This window comes from Scardinius erythrophthalmus, assembly GCF_964197995.2.
Source record: "Scardinius erythrophthalmus genome assembly, chromosome: 17".
NCBI classification, from domain to species: Eukaryota; Metazoa; Chordata; class Actinopteri; order Cypriniformes; family Leuciscidae; genus Scardinius; species Scardinius erythrophthalmus.
In genome coordinates this window covers 16,550,945-16,566,509 of record NC_138237.1, presented here as the reverse complement: position 1 = coordinate 16,566,509, position 15,565 = coordinate 16,550,945, and the positions used below count along the sequence as shown (strand labels likewise).

The following is a 15,565-nucleotide window of genomic DNA, read 5'->3' as shown; positions in this document are numbered from 1 at the left end:
TTCAGTAAACAACAGAAAATATCCTCTGTCCATTGACAAGACTGTCGGTTTTGGAAGACACGAGGGGGAATTCTGAAAATCAGTCTGTTAAAATGGCCAAATATAACCTGATCTGTTTTGGCCCATATATTGGCCTTCTGCTGGCTTAAGTAGGGACAGTCATTTATAAAATTGCTCATTTGGTCAGTAATGATATGAGGATGTAGAGATTAAGATTTTGAGTGAGTACACTATTTACTGTACAACTTATGTTCAGCGCTTCAGAACGGTGGGCCATACGTAAACCTCTCAGCTCATGAAACCCATCTCCCTTTGGCTTTAGTTTTATTTGTTTTATATAATCCATAAGAGCACACCACCATATTATGACAGATACAATTAATTATCGTGAGGCTTTCATCATTTGTCAATAATTAGGAAGCTGACATTTTTATACAGTTCCTTTTACCTCTGTAAAGAGAATCAGTCACCTGCAGTATGTTGTCTGGCTCTTTTTACAGCGACATTCTTTAGGTCTCCATCTTTTTGCTTGTTTGAATATATTTTTTTTACATGATGTGTGATAGCTGGCTTTGTTCAAGCCTGTTCCCTGAGGAAAATACATTGTTTGATAATACAGGTCGATATCATGGACGAGAGAAATGAATACTGTGTTTTGACAAACACCTCATGCCTTAATTGAAGCCCATTGCAACCAAATCTGTGTGAAATATGTTGCTCTGGCGTGATCTATATCGCATTTCCTATTTGCATCATCACCCAGTTTGTAAATGAAGGTTTATAGAAACGAACTGCGTGTACAATGCTCATACCTCGGGCTTGTGGTTTTTCTTTTGGTGGACTTCCTTTTTGTTTAAACGATGGAATCGAGTTACTGTTGTGCTTTGCTCACTTGTCATCACCGTAACCTTTGATCTCCACCCTTTTTCCTCTCCCTGACCCCTCTTTTCTTGTTCTTTGTAGGGCCTGACCCTGACAGCCGCCATCGGAGGGGCTGACATGCCCGTGGTGATCACTGTGCTAAACAGCTATTCTGGCTGGGCCCTGTGCGCTGAAGGATTCCTGCTCAACAACAACTTGCTAACCATTGTGGGTGCCCTCATTGGCTCTTCTGGAGCCATCCTGTCCTACATCATGTGTGTGGTAAGTTCAGTTCACTAATTTTGTTCACACCTCTTTAATGAAGTAGTAGTACTCACCCTTACGTTGTTCTAAACCTGTGTGAGTTTCTTTCTTCTGTTGAACACAAAAGAAGATATTTTAAAGGATGTTGGTAACCAGACAGTTGATGGTAGCCATTGACTTCCATAGTGTTTTGTTTTTTTACTACTATGGAAGTCAATGGCTACCATCAACATTGATTAACAACATTCTTTAAAATATCATATTTTGTGTTCAACAGAACAGATCAAAGAAACAGATTTGGAACGACATTAGGCTGAGTAAATGACAAAATTTTCATTTTTGGGTGAACTATCCCTTTAATGTGAAAGAACCTCACCGACCTCAATATTAAACAATGTATAATGTATTTTAAATGTATATTATTATTTTAGGTCAGATTGGAACCCAGATGCCTTTGTTCTCAAAGCGAAAAACTTAAATCTAAAGCTAAAGTTGTCATTATGCCTTATTGAAATTGTTTTCTTGATTTTAGTTTTTTTCTAATTGTAATATTCATCTTGGACCTGATCAGCAAATTAATTAATCACGCAGACTTATCAGTGTTAAAAGGTCATGTTAAATCATTTGTGGAAAACCTAATTTAAGCTGCAGTCCGTAGTTTTTCCTCTTTGTCGCCATCTCTGTTTGAAATCTGCAATTGCAGTTATTCTCAGAATTATCAACTTTACATGAGTTGTGCCTCGGCACGGCATAGCGCGGATGAATCCAATGTTTTGAGGAGAATGTGCAGCTGGCAATCACTGCGCTGGTGTGGATACTGTCATTCGCAATCACAGATTCTACTTTTCGGAAGCATGACCAACATAAAAATTTTCACTGGAAAATGTCATCTGAACAAGTAACATCCACTTTTGTTCTGACCAACTAAGGTAAATTTAAGGCTGATTAAATCTAACGATCACTTATCATATCACGTCAAACCGTGCAAATTATACTTTGTTCTCAAATTGTTAATGTTAACAACATCAGCATTGCGTGATTACATTTAATGCCCTTCCGATATTATCCTTGTTTTCGCATGGGCCCGGTTGCATTCTCTTTTTTTTCTGTAGCCACTCTGAAGTCCGAACATAGTCTTTTGCGTTTTACAACGGGTGAATCTCCAGTTGTCACTGGTGATTGTCATTTGAACCTTCTGGATCCACCATCAAATTGATAAGTTTAATTATATAAAGTGCTATGAGAATAGGCTATAAATCTCCACCTCCAACATCCTCACACGCAATATAGCCTACTAGCCGAGACTCCTTTATGTGTACAGATGTGACGTAATGACGCAAAGAAATGCTCGAATTTCCTGCGGAAATCCACCATTATTACAAGCTAAGGCAAGCAGATAGTTTTGAACACTGGCTGGTTATGTACTTGCTCAAATTTATTTTGGATAATTTTTAACCCAAAAAAGTTACTTTAATATTAGGTTATAAAACACGTGTGCGAGTCTAAAAACCTTGATCACAAAGACTGGATTTTTCTGTTATAATGACTAGGGCTGCACGATATGAGGAAAAGCTGCGATGTGCGATAACATTGTTTAATATTGCGATGACGATATGACTTGCGATAAATATTCAAATGTGAATGCTATACTGTTCCCATGTCTTAGTGCTTTAATAGGTTCTTTGCATGATAGGTCAAACGTTTATTACCTGGCTGGTTCAGATTACACGATTTTAGCGCGATTTTGGCACAATCCGTTTGACATAGGGTGTCATGGAGCCTAGCATGTTTATTTTTTTAACGGTCCTCCACGACGGGTTGAGTATGTGAGCGAGAGTGAGTGTGTGGGAGTGAGTGAGAGTGTGAGCAACAGTGAGTGTGTGCGCGTCGTGAGTGAGCGAGGGACAGTGAGTGTGTGTGTGCGCGCGCGAGTGAGCGAGTGTGTGTGTGTCAGTGTGTGTGTGCGCGAGTGAGTGAGCGAGGGACAGTGAGTGTGTGTGTGTGTGTGTGTGTGCGCGAGTGAGTGAGCGAGGGACAGTGAGTGTGTGTGTGCGCGCGAGTGAATGTGTAGGCTATGTGTGACAGCACGCAATTACTGGTCGGAAAGCAACGTAGTCTGACATGTTTCTTGTCCACCACACGACAAGATTTTAGGAGTCATAATTTGAACCAGGCGTTATTCATCGTGTCAGGCTGTATATTGCGATGTGTTCATTGCGCGAGTTCATATCGCGATGACGATGAAAATTCGATGTATCGTTCAGCCCTAATAATGACTCCCATGGCTTGTACCTCTCTGGGAATTCAACACCATGGTTTTCTTTTAGGATGAACGAATATTATTTTTTACATACCCGCTTTTATTCTTCTCTCACATGCAAATTCCTCTAGTCATTTGGCTGTGTGGCACGCTTCTTAATATCCTGTTAATAATGTCTAAATGTCATATGGACACACATTTTCTTGACACAATCTTTCTTCTTTTTTTTCGCTGAGAAGCGGACTTCATACTCTGCAATCTGATTTCCAATCTCTGGGTGTGTTTTCCTTGCTAGGCCATGAATCGCTCCCTGGCAAACGTTATTCTGGGTGGTTACGGCACCTCATCCACTGGCACGGGCAAGCCCATGGAGATCGTCGGTACCCACACGGAGGTCAACGTGGATCAGACGGTGGAGATGATCAAGGAGGCTAATAATATCATCATTGTTCCAGGTAATGGAGGCCCTTTGTTGCCTTGCACATCTGAAACTCCTTGGTTTAAACTAGATCTGGAGTGTCCTGTCAATGACTTCAAACGATCCTTTATGTTATGTGTGTTAAAGCAACCTTGGTTCACCTCCATTACATCACTGGTAATTTTCTGACCCCTCCTGTGCGGGATAACCCCCCTAGAGAGCGCCCTGAGGCATGCTGAGACTTGTTTTGAGGTGGTTTTGAATTCTCACATGTTTTTTTGGGGGCCAGTTTTTATCTTTCTATTTGGGTTCGCCTCTCTGGTGTGTGTTGTGGAACGGCGCGGTTGGCCTCCTATGGCATTGTTCGTGTGAGCTGAGCTGTGGTGGGTGATGTCAGGTTTATCTCTTATGGCACGTTTCTTTTGCCCAGCTAGAGCTGCCTGATCAAGCAAGATGTGTCAGATGAACTTTAACTGTGTTTTCCTTTGATACAAGTTCAGTTGGCAAATAATTTAGTTGGACTCGTATATCTGAAGTGAATATTTTTCTGTGGCTGGTTCCTTAGCAGGGGCCTCCGTAATGGCCTCCAGCAACGGCAGCGACTCTCACGCTACTTTGTTCTTCGCAACAGACTGTTTTATAGTCGTGTTTTATGGTCTGACAGCAGGTCGAGAACATCAAGACCTTGGAGGCGACAGGACAGTGGAAAAGAGGAGCGATTAGATGTGGGAATATGAACCGAAAGAAAAGGAGAAATGATAATAAACAGTGCAGTCCAGAGTAAACAAGACTGCAGGGCCAAGCACAACAGAGACGGCCCCTTTTATTTAAAACAAATGGCCGTCCAACAGAGACACAGGGCTCTGTCTGAGAGAGCCCTGTGCTCATGGACAACACTGACCTAGCCACCGTGAAGACCATTAAAAGTGATTCTGGCTGGCTAGATAATGTTAACTTGACTTTTAAAGCCCTGGAATTAGAAAAAATGTAAGGAGCCCAATTAGGGCCTCATGAGATATCGATATCGCGATGTGCACATCCATGATAGTCATCTCACAGTATGTAGGATGTCAAGTATAGGGATCGTTTGATCTGTACGGACCTGGCACCACGGTTTGAAACGCATTGTCAGATTAATTGTATAGTTTAACCATCGCAGAGTGAGAAAGTTTATCACTTGCTTGTTTTAGGTCGTGTCAAGCAATTTTAAACTACTTGAGAGCAAGAAGACGCGCGTACACAGAGCATCATGGACAGCAAGGGAACACCAAATTCCGTTCTCTTCCGCGTCTATTTGAGCTTGAATGGACACATGCACGCAAAATTATGCCAAAATGCCCGTCTCTGTGAGTATCCTCGTAAACAGTCGCTTATGTGAACATAAATAAAGGGAGAAAATGGATGGTTATCATTATATTGGATCCGTGAGCAGCCTAATATATTCCTGCTGCCGTCTGTCATTTAATGTTAATCAAACAACAAAATACAAACACAATCATTTTTGTAGCTTTAAAAGCCCTACAAAATCACCCCAATCATCCTTGAATGATTAATTCTTTCCAAATAGAGCTATTCAAGTCATCTGGTAAAATGGTTTACATATCGCAGAAAAATTAAATATCGCAATGTCAGGTTTTTCCAGTATTGTGTAGCCCTTCCCAAATGTTTAAATATGGTAGCTACACTACACTCCTACACTGGCCCTGGCCGATCAGACCATCCTTATTATTGAGCCCTGGATTGCTAAATAACATATAATTGAACCCACTTAAGTTTTCTCCCCTCATTGACCGCTAAATCCATCCATCAGCCGTCATTGCGTTGTCCTTTTTTTGGTATATTTTGAGTGGGGTTTCCTTCACTGCTCAGTCCTTACACTGAGTAAGCAATTGCCTTGTTTCCATTTCCACATTTTTGTATAATTTAAGTAGTCATAGTCACTTTTGGTGATTGACAGCTGTGAAAACATTTAAGACTTTTCTGTTTAAGCTTGAAGTTTGCCAACCATGACTGTTTTCCCAGGGTGAAATGTCTTTCATTGAGAAGAAAAAAAAAGCTGCAAAAAATCATTAGGAGTGAGGAGGGTTAGTCAACATGCACTGTGACATGCTTGTTTAAATGGGAGGATTTGATGGTTGTTGTAACAAGCCTATCAGAAGGCTTAAAACTGACTGACGTGTGGAATTTATATTCGTTTTCCTTAACGTACTGCTAAATTGTTTATTGATGAAAGATTGATACTTTTTTTTATTTTTTTTTTTTATTGTTGCATAGTGCACATTACTCTTTCTGATTCCAGTTCAACTCATTCTGCGCTGCTTTCAAAGTGCACTTAAGGCGTACAAATAAACACTTGTGAAATATTATTATGAATTCTGGTGCTGTAGATTCATCAAAGATGCATTTCAACATGAAGCAATTTTCTCTTTTCTGTTTGTTTATAATCCTGCAGGTCATTCAAGTTTTAATTACTTTATCTTTGAATCTTTGAATGGAGCAGGTCGCTTGCTTGCTTTACTTTCAAAACAGATTTGTCCTTTTGTTTATAAATTGGGATTATTTATTAGGCCAAAATCAATTCACATGACATACTGTGAAAGATGAGGTATGATTACTAAAAGTATAAAAATGATTTGTAGGATCGAGTTCATTAGTTTTCCAGTGGGAGTTTCCTACCTTCAAATAATAGTAGCAGCTGTTTTTTTTTCTGTTTTTTTCTATGCATGCATGCATGCATGTTTAGGTGTGTTCCTTATTTAATTGGTGTGTCTTTTACTTCAGGTTATGGTCTGTGTGCAGCGAAAGCTCAGTATCCTATTGCTGATCTTGTCAAGTCACTGTCTGAGCAGGGCAAGAAAGTCAGGTAAGAAACATTCAAGCATATTCAGTCGTTTTTAAATCTTTACTGTTTAACTGTGATTTGACACCATGATTAAGCCATGTGTGCACCACGAGATCTGTGATACCAGGAGAAAGCTATCCGTTAACATTTCCCATCGATCTCAGTGGCAGTTGCTGGACACCCCTTATTAGTAAATAATGTCCTATGAATTATTGAACTAGGATGACACTTGGAATCTCTCCTTTCTTTGTCCAAATCCTCACTCTCCCAGGCTTTCTTTCATAGAGGAACTTTAAAGTGTTATTTTAAAACTTTGTTTTACTTATAATCCCTAACACGTTATCTGTAAAAGATTTTAAAGCCATTATTATATATTATAAACCATAATAATAGTTATTTATTAATGTTCTTTTATGTTCTATTAATGTTCTTTATGTCGGATGTTTTTCTACCCTGTCTCTTTAAGTCCAAAGTCAAGACAAAAATATTGTGTGTGTGTTTTCTGTGAGTTTTAGTCTCTCTGAGGGGGCCTGAGTCTTGTCAGTACGGCTGGATGAGTGTTTAAATGGCTCACTACTAGTTGCATGTCAGTCTGGTAAACCTCTGAACGGCAGCCTTCTCTCTGCATGTCGGACTCCTCCATTTCAAAGAGTGCTTTTGAATATCGTCATTCAGTTGCTCTATTGTCTGGGGCTTTTGTTGCCTCTCCAGTGTATGTGTAATGCCCTGTGATCTGAGAGCGCAGTGTACCCCAGGCCTCCCAGTGCTGTGAAAGAGCCGGTGAAGAGCAGAGCGATAGGTGCGGGCTACGTAATACTTTCCACAGTCCCGATGATGCCTCTCAGGTTGCAGGGCGTGGAAAGACTGATCCTGACCCTAGGATGTTTCACCAACGGTGTTTTTTTTTTTTTTCTAAGATGGAACTGTAAAGAAGTGACCGGACATTATTGGTGGATAGGGAAGTGGGATGGGGGAGTGGCCCAAGCCAGATTCGAACCTTGGTCGGACGCACTTAAGCGCCACCAAGTTGGTCTGTAATACCTGGAGAGAGATCCATTAGCTTTACTTTTGTTTTCAATGGTAGTACATCAAGTCACAATTTTAAGAGCCTGGTAAGACACACACATACTATAATGAAAGTTTGCTATTTATTTTGAAATTTTAGTTTTTTTTATGTTAAAGTAAATTCTCTTCCCAGTTTATTGTCCATTCCCTATTGTTAGTATGCCATTCCATCAAAGTATTTAGTTCGGTCCGCTCAGATCCGTCAATCACTTTCCAGCTCAACCTATAGACCTTATGCGCCAGAGAAACAAGGGCGGCGCCATCTTTAGAATATTGTCTTTGAACTTCCGTTTTTGCGGTTGCTCTGATTATTTCTATGGCATTGCTCTCCAGGAGTAATTTACTTAATGTAAAGTTAACGAAAATTATCATGAGGATAGTACTGTTTAAAGCAGATGTCTTAACAAATGTCAGTAGACCGGGAAGATTTTCAAATGAGCCGTTCATTCATAAATACGCAAAATCGCTTTGAAAATACAGTTTAACTGCTGTGGGACCATGACTGATGCAATGCATGGGAAAGACATTCAGCTTCAGGTACAGAAGTGCAGTCCAAAATTCACTTTATATCTACAAACACACCTGCTTCGGATTGGAATATCCCTTGAGATGATGAAATACCAATCCAATTGAGCATCTGTGGGATGTGCTGGACCAAAAAGCTCGAACCACAGCGTCTCCACCCCACAACCTCAAAAACTTGCTGCTAATGTCTTGGTGTCAGATACCACAGGACACCTTCATGGAGTCAATGCCTTGGCGAATTGGCGTCGTTTTGGCAGCATGTGGAGGAAGGTGATCATGTTTGGCTCATATATGTATATCTTTTGGTTCTTTTACTGATGTAGGCTGTAAGAACCTTTGAAATAACTGAAATAATTTGGTGAAGTGATATCTTTATCAAACCAGTCAGAATCAAGCATTCAACAGCCCCGTAGTATAAAATATAGTAACGCAGATTGAACTGTAGTTCTCATACGGACAACACAAGTTCAAGATCTGGCTTGTGACATTTCACAAAACCATTCTTTTTTTCTGTCCCCATGTTCTCCTATTCTCTCTTCTCTCCATAAAAGCAGCAAAAAGGCCAAATTAGAGATGTGGCCAATACTTTATGAATGGGCATCTGATTTGAATGTACTCTTTGTATGGCTACAGCTAACCACTGTGACCCTCTCTCTATTTGTCTCTCACTAGATGGTGTCAATGCTTTTGTTGCCCTTTTCCCACTAGATAGTGGTTGTCAGCACTAGCCTGGTTTCACCACACTCTTGGCAGTGAGAGGAGCCAATTATGGCATCATCTGTGACTTAAAGGTTTTTTGACGAAGGGACTCATACACACAAACACGTTTTAACCAGAATGTCATGGTGTGCTGCCAACCCATCTTGTACACTTAAAAGATGAAGTACTGGTCACGAAGTGGTCAGCAGTGCAGTTTTGCTCAAAAGCGCATTGCCATTGATGGAGACTGTTGCGTCCTGCATCTGATTATTGTTCCTTGCCATTTTGCAGTTCATGGGATACTTAGATCTGACAAGGTGGTATCTGAATGAAACAAATTGACAATTTCAACTTGACTGATTGTCACAAATGTCAAAAAGATTCCTGTTTTCTCTCTCTCTAGAGCTGCGGGCACTGTGTGATTGTGGAGGAGAGATGCAGACCGGAAGCTTGTGTAATTTTCGTTCATTTGTTTGATCTGAGAGCCCAACAGCTGCTGCCAATTAGAGCATTTGCAGTTGATTAGAAGTGGAGATGGGTGGCCAAATAGTGGACAGATTAGGTAGCGCACCCGCCGCTCTCCCCCTCGCTTTCTTCAGGATAATTGGCTATGGGTGTCGCCCTGTTGAGAGGACTTTGGGTAGAACTGACACTGTGCAAACTGTCTCCTTATCATTCCCATTATGTTTCTGTCTATCTCTCCATAAATATCATTACATTTGTTTTTGCTGCAGTGTAGAGTTGGAAAGATTTGGTTGAAAGTAGTCGTAAGTTTGGGCAGGAAAGCACAGCAGTCTAAATTTCCTTTGGGCCGCAAGCTATCGCAGATATTTTCAGAGCATGTGTTGGTTCAGCATGGTGAAACACTGCATAATGGTGATGGGAATAGCAGGACAATCGGGCTGGTTTGGATGGGATAGCTGAGCTTGGACTCATTGTCCGGCCAAACTGTTTTGCGCGCACACTGCAGCTGCAGCTTATGTAAGCCAGCGTCAGAGCTGACGGACAAACCCCATGTCTCGAAAGTTTTGAGGCCTGTCCACTGAATTATATTTCTGTTTGGTTTATTATTGAACCTTTTTTCCTCATTTCCTATTTGATAAATACGTTTACTTGAAGGAAACGGATGAACAGATGTCGGATTTGATGGAAAGCAACTGCAAGAATGATGTGGTCTTTGTTTTGCAAGTGGTCACGGCACATCTTGTTGGAAAAATAGCCACCTTCATCTGAACAAGACCACTTTTTAGTAACATTTTCTGCAATGAGGTAGTGCTGGCTTAATTTCGAAGAGAAAATAATTGATAATAGTGTAAAATAAAACGAATATGAGATCAAATAGTGTGTAAATATGTCGTGCAAATTGGCCTGAATGCTCTGGAAATTGACTAATTACAAAGTAAACAACTCAGACATGTTAATTTGAACAAGGTCAGAAGTGAAGTGAGCTGGTTTTAGTGACTGGTGAGGTAAATTGGTTAAAGGTGCACATTCATTCTTACGATCGTTACCCTTGTGATGATTCTACTATTTAGTTATTTAATGGAATCCATGTGGTTGTTTTATATCAAATAAATTATTTTAGAAATATAATTTTCTGAGCCTCCTTTTTATCTTTTAAAAGGTCAATTACTTTATTTTTGTTACTTACTTTTTTTAAATAAAATTATTGAATATGTTAATGATATCTGTGTGGCTGTTTTTAATGATATGTAATTCATTATTTATGTTTTCCAAGTTTTCTCTTTCTGGTTTAAAAATCTATATATATATAATATGTATATATGTGTGTGTGTGTGTGTTTTTATGTAAAATGCACACAGGCATTCATAGCGGTGCGTGTCCACTGGCACGGAGCAGAGTTTGTGTTTTCAATTAATGAACGTGAAGCAAATCTTCCATAGGAAAGAACTGAAAATGCTCGCTCTGCTCCTGCGCCACTCCGCGCCTTCTTAACCATACCTGTGCTGTCCAAAGCTGTTTGGATAAATACCCTATTGTTTCTTTTGGAAACAGTGAAAAGGTTATTTATATAAAAAAAGGATTTTGAGGTAACTTGGCTTTTGAAAATAGTAGTATTGGTTTCTTTTTGGTTTAAAAGCATATGTAACTGCAGTGTAAACATCAAATAGAAATGGAGCACAAATTTACATCCGTTAAAAAAGCAGGAACAAATGCAGGGACATCACTTCCTGTCTCTCTCCTAAGCCTGTTGGCTGTGATCTGTTTTTACAGTGAAGTTGTAAAGCTACCCACGTGCCCTGAGGGTCCACTCATCTTCCTCAAGCCATTTCCCCTGAGCTCATGCACTTTACTACCTGGCATAAAAAAAGATACCATCAGCCACTGCTTATTTCCTTCTCTGTTAACCTCTTGCAAACACCCTGACCCCAAAGTACGTCTACTTAACTGTTCAAAGACTCCTGCTCATGGTGTATGAAAAGTCATCCTGACCTGCACTGCCAGAAAGTGCTTAATTTGGATGCCATATGTGTATCAGGCTATCCAAAAGGTCACGTGATCTATATCGTGAGTTTGTTGTGTGTTCAGGTTTGGAATCCACCCTGTGGCTGGTCGTATGCCTGGCCAACTGAACGTACTGCTGGCTGAAGCTGGTGTGCCATATGATATTGTGCTGGAGATGGACGAAATCAACGAAGACTTCCCTGGTATAATATCCATTTTTGGTGTTTTTTTGCCCTTTTTTTGAACGGGATGTAAAATTCATCTTGCTTTTTCATTATCTATTTTTCAGAAACTGATCTGGTTTTGGTAATTGGAGCCAATGACACGGTTAACTCAGCAGCCCAGGAGGACCCCAACTCAATCATTGCTGGCATGCCTGTTTTGGAGGTCTGGAAGTCCAAGCAGGTGAGCATAATAATCAGTTGTTCAAATCTGGCAACCTTTAAATATAGTCTTATAAAATAATTTTTTTTGCTGATTTCACACGATATACACTACCTTTAAAAAGCTTAGGGATGAAAGAAATTAATACTTTTATCCAGCAAGAGCGCATTGAATTTATTTGCATTTATAATGTTAAATAATTTTAAATAAATGCTGTCCTTTTTAACTTTCAATTTATCAAAGAATCCAAAGAATAAACGGCACAAGTGGTTTCAACACGGATAATAATTAGAAATGTTTCTTGATCACCAAATCAGAATTTTAGAATGTTTTCTGAAGGATCATGTGACTGAAGACTGGAGTAATGGCTGTTGAAAAGTCAGCTTTGTCATCACAGGAAATGATTTTAAATTAGAATATTTCACAATGTTACTGTTTTTACTGCATTTGCTCAAATAAATGGCGCCTTGGTGAGCACAAGAGACCTTATAAAATAATTTAAGTGTACATGATATACTTCATACTCCATTTGTATCAGGCTTTACTTTTACGGCCTAGCTAGAATAAAAGCCAAGATTGCAGGAATTGCCCTCAGGTTTTGTAATACAGACCATCCCTCATTTTCCCACCCAGAGCGATATGAAAATCTCCATCCCATCCCCACAGCTGGTTCCCACTGTAACCGTGCTACAGTCCAGGTGTATCTTCAGCAAGACAGCCTCACGCTGCTTTCATTAGCGCTGTCTCGCTCTTTCTGGAATGATGACATTTCAGAGCATCCGACCGATACTTTCCCTAAAATGCTGGGCTGGTGTGCCTCACCACATGACAGGCCCATTGTAGCCAGACCTTCTCTGGGGAAATCACTTGGAGTACTGGGGCTTGACTATTGTAAATGTGTAAATACGTAGATCTTCTCCCACGAGTAATTGCGTGTAGCTTGTTAACCTGTTCCATAATTCCGTATGGAATTTACAAACACTAGAGCTTTGAACTAAAGCCTTCCTTATTTGTAGCAACTTGGATGTGTAGTCTCAACAAGAGCACTCAACCAACTTAGAACCTAGTGACGCTCTTGATGACATGATAGCGAAGCTGAATATGAAGTTTCCCTGTCGATTGTCTATGTTGGTTTTGTTATACTCAATCTCGTGCAACATCCAACCCTGCTGATTGCTCCCAGCCTTGTTAGAGACCTTCATGTGTAACCTCATTCCCAAATGAAACCAGCTGCCCTATGAATAATTTAACAAAAGGATGTTGTCCTGTCCTGGGGGATGCTGAGCCTGAGTAAAGTGGTCACATGACTCTTTTGAGAAGAGCGGTTGGGTTTGTTTGAACGCCATCCCGATCACCTGCCTGGCATCGAACATCTGCAGGGCTTTTGAGGGACAGATGATGATATTACAAGGATCCGCCTGCTGATTTTGAAGTCTCAAGATAAGGGTCAATTCGTTCAAAATATCTTTGTGTATTGAATAACACTAAAGCTAGACCAGCGGCAAGGGCTCTCCTCTCTGGTTTTACTTATTCAATTACCAAGTGTTCCTCCTTCCCAAACAGATGCTCCCAATCAAAGCACTGCTCTCGACGATTTTCCCAGAAACGGCTCAGCCTAAAAACTGGTGTTTGAGACACTAATGACTCTTAATTTTGCAAATGGCAGATACTTAAATAGCCATTACATGTTGGAAGCTTGGACTCTTTTTGCGCCCTCTTGTACAAATCCTAAAGCCATTCTCCCTGCCACTTCATGTGCAGGTGCATCCAAAATTTTCACAGACATAATGTTGAAACGGATTGTATTAGCTGGCTCAACTCAAAGGAAAATACCATTAATAATCTTAAAAGCGACATACAGGATTTTATTTAATGTGAAATTTCTAGCTTGTTCCATAAAGTACCGTTCTTTGTTCCCCAATAAGACAAAATGCTCTGTTTTCATCCCTCCAGATCATCGTGATGAAAAGATCTCTGGGAGTTGGCTATGCCGCTGTGGACAACCCTATCTTCTACAAACCAAACACATCCATGCTTTTGGGAGATGCCAAGAAGACTTGTGATGCTCTGTCTGCCAAGGTCCGTGAGGGCTAGAGGGAAAAGAGAAGATCTGACCTTGCTTTGCACCAGATGAGTCACCGAGATGAGGAGATCGAACAAACCCAATAAACCCTTAGATATAAATTAGCACTAATAGAATCAAGCTCTTAATTACACTCTTTGCCCATTTTCATTATTAAACTGTAGATGTGTAGTTTATTCTGTATTTACAGGACTTCTGTTTATTTTTCTTTTCATTAAATGTCTTTTTTTTGTGCCCCATTTAAATCGTTTAAAGGGGGGGGAAGCATTGCAGCATCACATTAATTAGCATTAATAAATAAAGCCAACCAGTTCTCATCTGGTTTTGTATGTATTATAGTTCAATTTTTATATAGCATAGCAATCAGTTTTTAGAAACAGGGTGGTAGTGTTAGCATACATGTTACATACATGCATATGTGTTGGCATACACTCATTTGTTTTGAAAGCCATAGACTACTCCAAACTCTATGCTTTTTTCTTAACTGTAAGTTATCTTGTGAACTTACCATGTGCATTAAGTGACCAGCTGGTGGTATATGGTGGCGTTCCAGCCAAGCAATCAACCTTTTTTAGATGCAGTTACAGAGGACCATTTCCCAACATTTCCCCGCACAAATCTTTGAAGGATCGCTGCTGAGATGAAGTAAAGTCCTAGCTAATGCCACTAAAAATGTATGCACAGAATCCCAAACACCTATGGCTCATCCATAACATTATTTGTATTCCCCAACCACTCTTAATTCAAGTGAATGTCACTGTAGTGGTGATGTTATTATGAGTAGTTACTGTATATCTGCCCTGTTGTCCTCGCAATTTTGTTCCCAGCAGTAATCCTCTGCAGTATTTGACAGGGATTTGAACAGATGTACTGTAATTTACCTACTGGGATTTAATGGAACAGATCCTATGAGATACAGGAACCAGACCATTACAACGACCCTACCTCTCCACAGTTTCAACTCGACCAAAACAATCCCTCACCTTCCCGATCTCACACTCCTCCGCTAATGTTCACCTCTAGCTGGGCTGCATTGGGCACGTAGTTTGTTCCTCGATGTAGATTTTGTGGATGTAGGAAGGTACATCATTCTTTGCAAATAAGCTGCAGCTTAGATGCTGAATATCATCTGGTTCAGGAATGTTTGAATATGTGAAAAGTAAGGGAATCAATTGCTGCAAGGGAAAGGAAGTATTTATCGAACATCATTTGGGTTAATACAGAGTTTAGCATTCCCTCCCACCTCTTCAGGATATGTTTGTGTAGACCGGTTCTTGCGTAGAAAGGATGCTTTGATTATTCTACTTTGACGCAATACATGGGAGGGAAGACAGTCTTCAGATGTTTCATTGTGCCATGGTGAGGAAATAATGTCATACTGTGAAATGTTTTTTTCTCTCTTCACTGTATCACAGAACATCCCTCTTAATAAACATCCTGATAAGAGAACCGATGGCACGAACGATCATTCATTTCCCATTATCGCATGCCTTCAATGTTGCGGGCACCACAATGCCTAGATTGGGCTGTTGAAGAAGCCACTTGCATCTTCTGATGAGTGACTATCTGCGCACAAGTGACAGTGATTACCCATTGTCAGTCTCATGGTTACCTGAGGTTTTTCCTCCCGTTTATGTCTAGAATTAAGGGTTGAGATGGTTGCTCTGATATCAGTTCCATGTGGGTTCTTTCACCTTT

General features: G+C 40.2%; 1 protein-coding gene across 1 annotated transcript in view; it reads left to right on the top strand.

Annotated features, from left to right (window-relative positions):
• Positions 1 to 15,314, top strand: part of nnt (nicotinamide nucleotide transhydrogenase) — a 40,774-nt gene extending 25,460 nt beyond the window's left edge. The window contains exons 17-22 of the mRNA XM_081391751.1: positions 964 to 1,143; positions 3,681 to 3,840; positions 6,585 to 6,666; positions 11,485 to 11,603; positions 11,690 to 11,805; positions 13,738 to 15,314. Of these exons, the coding sequence (XP_081247877.1) occupies positions 964 to 1,143; positions 3,681 to 3,840; positions 6,585 to 6,666; positions 11,485 to 11,603; positions 11,690 to 11,805; positions 13,738 to 13,878 (798 nt within the window). The 3' untranslated portion in view covers positions 13,879 to 15,314. The remainder of the gene's footprint in view (positions 1 to 963; positions 1,144 to 3,680; positions 3,841 to 6,584; positions 6,667 to 11,484; positions 11,604 to 11,689; positions 11,806 to 13,737) is intronic.
• The last annotated feature ends 251 nt before the right edge of the window (positions 15,315 to 15,565 follow it).